Raw genomic sequence first — 8,257 nt, 5'->3', positions numbered from 1 at the left:
GCCACGGTGTTCTTTTCATCATTCAGCACTACGACAGACCTTTATTGTCACCTGGCATCCACCATATTACTTGGGAGATTTCTGTTTGCCGAGTCCAATGAATCTATCTCCAACGTTTTATGACGTTTAGAAACTACAACATTAATTCAAGTCTTACTCGTAAATCCTGGGTATGTACACAGCCATTGTTTGGGAGTGTGACATTGCAGGGGATAAAAAGGTTTAGATTGAGATTAATCCAATCTAGGAGGAATAATTGACAAACGTACAACAGTTTCTAAATTTAGTAATTACTGGAAATTATATTTACTAACAGACAACTTATAAATGTTCATATATCAAAACTCCATTAGAAAACCAGTATTGCAACTTATCATCTGGATAAATGTATTATTTTTCATTTCATCCATTTATCTGTCTAATGGCTCACATTCGTTCTTTTCTTGTGAGTGAAACAATTTCTAAGTCATTTCACCCAATTATCTAGTGAACACAGGTATCTGGACATGCAAACTCAAAAATTACATAAAGTGAGGTATTTTTAGTACTGTACTTTAGGCTGAATTACATGTAATTTCAGATGGCGATAAATAAGATAATGTTGGGATAAATAGCATTTTCTAATTAGAATGTGACAAAAAGACTGACATGACAAAAATTCCCAGGCGAATGATTTAAAAAATTTCCGTCGTGTTCTATTGTGCGGTCATGGTTATCCTCTGATTGTGATGAACACCTAGGGATGATGGACACTTTGACTCATGATAGTTACATGGAACCATAAATCACATATTCACATTAGTGGTAGATTGCCAGTAACATCAGTGGCCATGTGGGACTAATCACTTAACAAAATCGCTAGCCACTCACACTGTGTGATGTGGTCATTCAAAGTAAGAACGTGTCATTCAACTATTCCTGCTCGCTTCTGCTATTTGGACAGCTGCGGCTGCAGCAGCTGGTGCATGCCAGTCGATCAGCTGCAGCCAAGCATCTTTTTTTCCCATTCCAGTCTGGGCATCTAGCAGCAGCTGTGCGTTTTACTGTAGCAGCTGCTGTCCGGCTGCAGGACAGCCCAAAAATCTCTACCAACAGGCCGTAAGTCCCTTTAAAAGCACTCAACCCCTGTTTGTTTGAGCTATACGTTTTGGAACTTTTCTGAAAACCTCTGGCTGGTTTTTGTTCTGAAAGCCAATAATAGTTTTTAGATGGTGTTTTTAACTTTCTGAGCTCACAAAGCTAAGAAAAACTCAGATAATTGAGTTTTCCAGTTTTACATATTAACTTTTAGCTTTTCAGAAGCTGCATAAGAAGTTTGATGTTTGTTTAAACTTCTAGCTTTAGCTCAAACAAACAGGTCTCAGAATGTTGGACCCTCCTTTGCGTACACTGCAATATATTGGCTCTCATTTTATTTTTTGGAAAATAATGGTTCTCATATAAATGTCAAATTCGATGTTAAATCTGGTCTGGAGTATCATGTATGGGGTGATTCAAGTTCATTTATTTAGTACAGCTTGACCTTGCTCCTTATGCTTTGACACAAATAGGCCGATTACACCCGGACCCGGTGCAAGGTAATTAGGTAAATAAGTTTAACCTAACACGTTTTTGAGCATCGACTTCCAGGTCTTCGTCCACTTTCAGGTGCCATGAAGCAACGACTGATGACCATTCCACAAAGCTCGAATGTTGTAAGCAATAATGTGGTCAAATTGTAGAGCACTAGATAGCGGGCTGAATGGGTCATTTGAACTTGTACCTCCCTGCACCAACTAATATTATATATAGTGATAGAAACTCATAGTAACCAATGCAAAAACCACTACTCCCTTTGGTCATCCAATAAGAGGACAACAAAATAACATGGCTGGTCTTTGCAGAAATCTTCACCCACACTTCTCTACCATAGTTCATGTCCCCCTCATCCTGCTCTGCACCTTGCCATCTCCTACAATAGCTGCAACTAACATAAATAACCCATCAGTCACCGAAAAATCCTCTGTTGACAGACAAGCTCTCCTATCTTTTAAGTTGCAGCTCTCCAACGATCCTCTTGGAGCCTTGGCCTCATGGCGCAATGGTTCTGCCAATTTCTGCAATTGGCAAGGAATTACGTGCAGCAAGAAGCACACTAATCGTGTTATTGCACTGGACTTGCGCTCCAAGGGCCTTGTTGGTCAGATAGCACTCAGTGTATCCAACCTCTCCTTCCTCACAACCATTGACCTATCCGATAATCATCTCCACAGTGCCATACCCGATGCAATTGGTGGCCTAAAGAGGCTTAGAAAGCTGAACCTCAGTATGAATTCACTCGATGGCATGATACCTGCAGCTTTATCATCATTGTCTAGCCTTGAGGAGATCAGCCTCTGGAACAATTTACTCACAGGTGAGATCCCTTCAAACCTTAGCCGATGCTCCAATCTCAAGTTCATCCATTTTAGTAGCAACAAGCTCCAAGGAAGAATTCCTCCATGGATTGGCACACTCCCTGCCCTTCAAGTACTGAATCTGTCAGGAAATAACTTTGTCGGTAACATTCCTGACTCATTAGGTACTACGCCATCTCTTACCTTTGTTAATCTAGGTCAAAACTACCTCACTGGAGGAATTCCACATAATATAACAAACAGTCAGTATCTGCAATACCTAGTACTCCCATATAATAGTCTTAGCGGCAGGATTCCTCCAGAATTGTTCAACAGCTCATCCCTCTTGGTGCTTGATCTTAAACGTAATAATTTCACCGGGGTTATACCATCTGTCAATACAGTGTCATCACCTCTTTTTTCTCTTACCTTGAGCGATAATAGCCTTTCAGGAAGCATCCCTATATCCCTGGCGAATTTTTCTTCCCTTTCTCATTTGTACCTTAGTGACAACAACCTCGTTGGTAGCATCCCTTGAAAGTTTGGATATAAGCATCAATGAGCTGTCAGGCTTGGTACCATACTGCATTTATAACATGTCATCATTAACTTTTCTAAGCATGGGTAATAACTCCTTGGCTGGAAAACTTCCATGGAACATTGTCTCCTTCTACCTTCCATTAGCACATTGATACTGCAAGCGAACAGATTTGAAGGTCCAATTCCAGCCTCATTGGTTAATGCGTCTAGTCTTGAAGTCCTTGATCTTGGGCTCAACTCATTCCATAGGTTCATTCCTAGATTAGGGACCTTGACTATGCTGAAGGAATTGGACATAGGCGTGAATCACCTCGAAAAACAAGATTGGAGCTCTCTCTTCTATCTCACAAATTGCAGCAATCTGGTCAAATTGCTCTTAGATGACAATAAGTTTTCAAAGGAAGCCTACCATAATCACTTGGCAATTTTACGATAAATATGAACTGGCTGTGGCTAAGCAAGAACAATTTTTCAGGAAGCATACCTTATAGCATAGGGAACCTTAAGAACCTGACATTACTTTATGCAGACCAGAATAAGTTAACCGGAAGTATTCCTTCAACCATTGGCAATCTACGGAAATTGGGTTCTCTAAGCATGGCAAGAAATAAGCTTACCGGTGTCATTCCGAATTCTATTGGTAATCTTGGCCAGGTGGAGGAACTGTACCTCGACAATAATGAATTACAGGGTACAATACCATCAGCTTTAGAAGGCTGCAAAAATTTGCTGATTCTAAACTTGTACTCTAACAGCCTTGATGGAAACATACCAGTAGAACTCTTTAGACTCTCATCATTTTCACGCGGATTGGACTTATCCCACAACCTCTTTAGTGGTTCCATACCATCACAGGTTGGGAATCTTATCAATCTTGGGCAGTTATATCTTTCGGGAAACCTACTGTCAGGAAAAATCCCACTTTCGCTAGGACAATGTGTGCTTTTGCAATCCCTGCAATTGGATAGGAATATCCTTGATGGGGGTATTCCTGACTCCTTCAAAAATTTGGAAGGCATTGAGAAAATGGATCTCTCTCAAAATCAGTTATCAGGACCCATTCCAAGTTTCTTCGAATCGTATACTTCATTGCAATACTTGAACCTGTCTTTCAATGATTTTAGCGGGCCAGTTCCAACTGGAAGTCCTTTCAATAGTACAGCTGAGGTATCTCTTCAAGGAAATAAGATGATGTGCGCATTAACTGTGATACATGGGTTGCCACCCAGCTTGGCATTTAACTCGAGTAGGAAAGGGATTTCTTATATTTTGAAGATTGGTCTTCCACTTGGTGTTTTTTCCTTGCTTTCACTGCTATGTATATTACGGTTATTTTTCACTAAGAGAAGACAACCTCAAAGGGTTTTCATCAGTAACAAGAAGCTGAAGAAAGTATCTTATGCTGACATTTTCAAGGGAACTAACAATTTCTCACCTGATAATTTAGTTGGTATGGGTCGGTTCGGAGCAGTATATAAGGCTGTATTGGATGTTGCTACTTTTCCTGTAGCGATTAAAGTGTTCAATCTTGAGCAACATGGAGCAGTGAAGAGCTTTTGTGATGAATGCAAGGTCCTGAAGAGAATTCGTCATCGGAATCTAATTAATGTCATCACCTTGTGTTCTACCATTGATTACAGTGGGAAGGAGTTTAAAGCTCTCATCTTCGAATATATGCCAAATGGTAGTTTGGATAAGTGGATCCATCCGACAACATATGCATCCGAAGAGAGGTCACTAAGTCTTGGGCAAAGGATAAACGTAGCCATGGATGTCGCGCATGCTTTAGATTATCTTCATAACCGCCGTGTGCAGGCTTTGGTTCATTGTGATCTGAAGCCAAGCAATATTCTATTGGATTATGACATGACAGCTCATGTTGCTGACTTTGGATTGACAAAATTTCTGTATACAAGCTCATCCATGCTGCATAATAGCTCTTCTATGTCATGTGGACCCAACGGTTCAATCGGACATATTGCACCAGGTTAGACATTAAGCATCTAAACCATGACGTTTCATGCTCGCATCTATCGATTTTTTTCTATTTTATATACTACACCAGAAATGATTTGTGCTGGCACAGCTAAATTAGCGTGTTGGCGGGCATGATTGGCACCCGCCAGCATAAAGCTTTCTTGGGCCGGCGACGCAAGCACCCGCCAGCACAGATGCACCCCGTCTGTGGTAGCGGTTGGCTTATGTCGCCCGCCAGCACAGAGCTTGCCAGAAATGCTCCTATTCATTTTCTTCCATAGGCAACCTTCCATTTGGAGCTTGCCCGAGAGAAGCTCGGGAAAAGCTCCAAAAACACCAAATCTAAGGGGGAGGGTTTTGCTCTTGATTTCTTTGGAGGAGGGGCTATATAAGGTGAGTTTGTGCCATTCCAACCTTCTTTTACAGCTTCTATCCATCATTTCTAACTTCAATAGCTTGTCATCTAGATCTAGATCTATAACTAGGAGAGAGAGAGGAGGGAAGAGAGAGAAAAAACTAGAAATGAATTATTTTTTAAATAAAATTTTATGATCATATTATAATCATTACAATGCTATGTTTGTCATTTTAATATAATATAGAATTGAGTTTGATTATATTTTCGTACTTATTAATTATTACATCCATAGTTTAATTAATGAAGTTGATTATCTTAATATTCAATTAAGTTTGATTTTTTTCCCTTCTTCTTATTAATTATTACATCCATGGTTCAATTGATTCTCATTTAGGATAATATATAATTAGTTTTTATTATATTTTTCCTACTTATTAATGATTACATCCATAGTTTTAATTAATGAAGTTGATTGAATTAATATATAATTGAGTTTAATTTTTTTCCTTCTTCTTTTAATTATTACATCCAAGGTTTAACTGCTCGGGAAAAGCTATGAAAACACCAAATCTGACGGGGAACGTTTTGCTCTTGATTTCTTTGGAGGAGCTGGCTATATAAGATGAGTTTGTGCCATTCCAACCTTGTTTTTCAACTTCTATCTATCATTTCTAGCTTCATTAAATTGTCATCTAGATCTAGATCTAGAACTAGGAGAGAGAGGAGGGAAGAGAGAGCAAAAAATTAGAAATGGATTATTTTTGTAAATAAAATTCTATAGTCATATTATAACCCAATGCTATCTTTATCATTAATATAGAATTGAGTTTGATTATTTTTTCCTCTTTATTAATTATTACATCCATAGTTTTAATTAATGAATTTGATTATCTTAATATATAATTGAGTTTGATTTTTTTTCCTTCTTCCTATTAATTATTACATCCAAGGTTCAATTAAGTTTCATTTAGGGTAATATAGAATTATTTTTTATTAAATTTCTTCCTACTTATTAGTTACTACATTCATAATTTAATTTAGTTTATGGAATAACTCATTAAATTAGTTAATATAACATAGAATTCTTGTCATAGGTTGTTAAAGATGGATCATAGAGCATGGATGTATGGCATACGGAGACATTCACTTACTTTCATGTCAGAGGTATCGAAGTTTGTGGAGGCTGCGAAGAAGCACGCTCGCATTTGCAAGACAAAGCAAATACGCTGTCCGGTTTTGACTGCAGCAACAATATTGTATGGGAGGATACTAACACAGACATTGATACTGGTTGTGATGAAGTGGGTGGTGATGATCCAAACAACAATGATCACGTTATGATGGATGATGATTACGATCGTGGAGATCAAAATGGTGATCAAACGGATGTGCGTGTGGAACCATAGGTGGACGAGGAACGTGATGTTGATATGGAGGACATGTTGTGCCACATTGAACCGGAAGTGTTGCTAGGGAGTGCTAAAGGGTTAGAAAATTTTGAGACACTCAAGAAGGCAGCAAAGGACCGTATGTATGTGGGATGTGTTAAGGAGTGGACAGTGCTGCGTTTTATCCTTTATCTTCTGATCCATAAGGCTAAATTCGGCTGGTTAGACAATAGTTTCAATAATCTCCTTACTTTGCTGGGCAATTTCCTCCTGAAGCCTAACTTTGTGCCAAAAAAACATATACAAAGCAAAAAAGATTATCAATCCATTGAAGATGCGTGTGCAGAGAATACATGGAACCATTGCATATTGTACTATGGTGAGTACGCGGCATTGGAAAAGTGTCCAAATTGCGATGCTAGCTGTTACAAAAGTTATACTGATTTCTATGAGGACCGTGCCAGTTCCTCCATCGGGAATAAGAGGAAGAAGGTTGCAAAGAAAAGTGCTGGTGCTCAAGTGGAGGATGAGTCCTGTATAGGTACTAACACGATGACTCAGCGTAGAGTCCCTGCCTTGGTGAATTGGTACTTGCTGGTGGTGGACCATCTAAAGCGTTTGTTTACAAACCCAAAGACCGTTGAAATGATGACTTGGCATGCTGATCGTCCAGTAAAGGATGACAGAAAGCTTCGACATCCTTCCAATGCTCGCCAGTGGAGGACCTTCGATGCCAATCATCCAGAGTTTTCAGATGAAAAAAGGAATGTATGGTTTGCATTGAGTACAGACAGTATGAATCCGTTTAGTGAGAGAAGCAACACGCACAGCACATGGCCAATGCTGAGCCATATACAACCTTCCTCCATGGCTATATCACAAGAAAAAGTTTTTTTGCTAACCATTCTCATACAAGGTCTGAAGCAGCCTGACATCGATATAGATGTTTTCCTTGAGAAATTCATGGAAGATATGCAGAAGTTTTGGGAAGATGGGTTTGGATGTGGGATGAGTACAGACACGAGCACTTCACACTAAGGGCCATTATGTTTGTTACCATTAATGATTATCCTGCCCTATTTTCCCTAATAGGTCAGGTAAAAGGTAAGACAGCATGCGTAGTTTGTCTGGATGGAACATCATATGTGTACCTTAAGAGATCTATGAAGACAGTGTTCATGCGGCATAGGCGCTTCTTATTGAAGACACATAAATACCGCAGTATGAAGGACTTTTTCAATGTCACCAATGAGAATGACTTTGCTCCAAAACCGGCTACTGGTAAAATAGTATTTGAAATGTGCGAGAAGATCATGTTCAAACTCGGTAAGAAGTCATTAGGTGGTGCTGATAATTCGAAAAGGGGAAGGAAGCAGGTTGAAACTATAGACATTGCGGACGTGCCGTTTAAGAAGATGTTTATCTTCTTTAAGTATTTGCCATACTAGTGAGAGCTGGCAGTGCGCCATGCCATTGATGGGATGCATCTTCAGAAGAATGTGTTGGATAGCACCACCCGATTCTTGGGCTTATCAGGCAAATCAAAGGATGGACTAAAATCACGAAAGAATCTGGTTGACCTTCAAATTAGGACAGAGCTCCACCCGCAAGAACTACAT

The 8,257-nt window shown here is 39.4% G+C and overlaps 1 protein-coding gene across 1 annotated transcript; it reads left to right on the top strand.

Annotated features, from left to right (window-relative positions):
• The first annotated feature begins 1,746 nt into the window (after nt 1-1,746).
• LOC117865561 (uncharacterized) lies at nt 1,747-7,706 on the top strand. Its single transcript, XM_072293018.1, has one exon. It carries the CDS (start codon nt 1,867-1,869, stop codon nt 2,911-2,913), a length of 1,047 nt encoding a protein of 348 aa, XP_072149119.1. The 5' UTR covers nt 1,747-1,866; the 3' UTR covers nt 2,914-7,706.
• The last annotated feature ends 551 nt before the right edge of the window (nt 7,707-8,257 follow it).

Source organism: Setaria viridis, chromosome 1, assembly GCF_005286985.2.
Source record: "Setaria viridis chromosome 1, Setaria_viridis_v4.0, whole genome shotgun sequence".
NCBI lineage: Eukaryota > Viridiplantae > Streptophyta > Magnoliopsida > Poales > Poaceae > Setaria > Setaria viridis.
This window is presented reverse-complemented; position numbering and strand designations above follow the sequence as displayed.

What these genes read in the sequence shown, in the direction of transcription:
- LOC117865561 (XM_072293018.1), top strand. Translation starts at nt 1,867, where the DNA reads ATGGCTGGTCTTTGCAGAAATCTTCACCCACACTTCTCTACCATAGTT.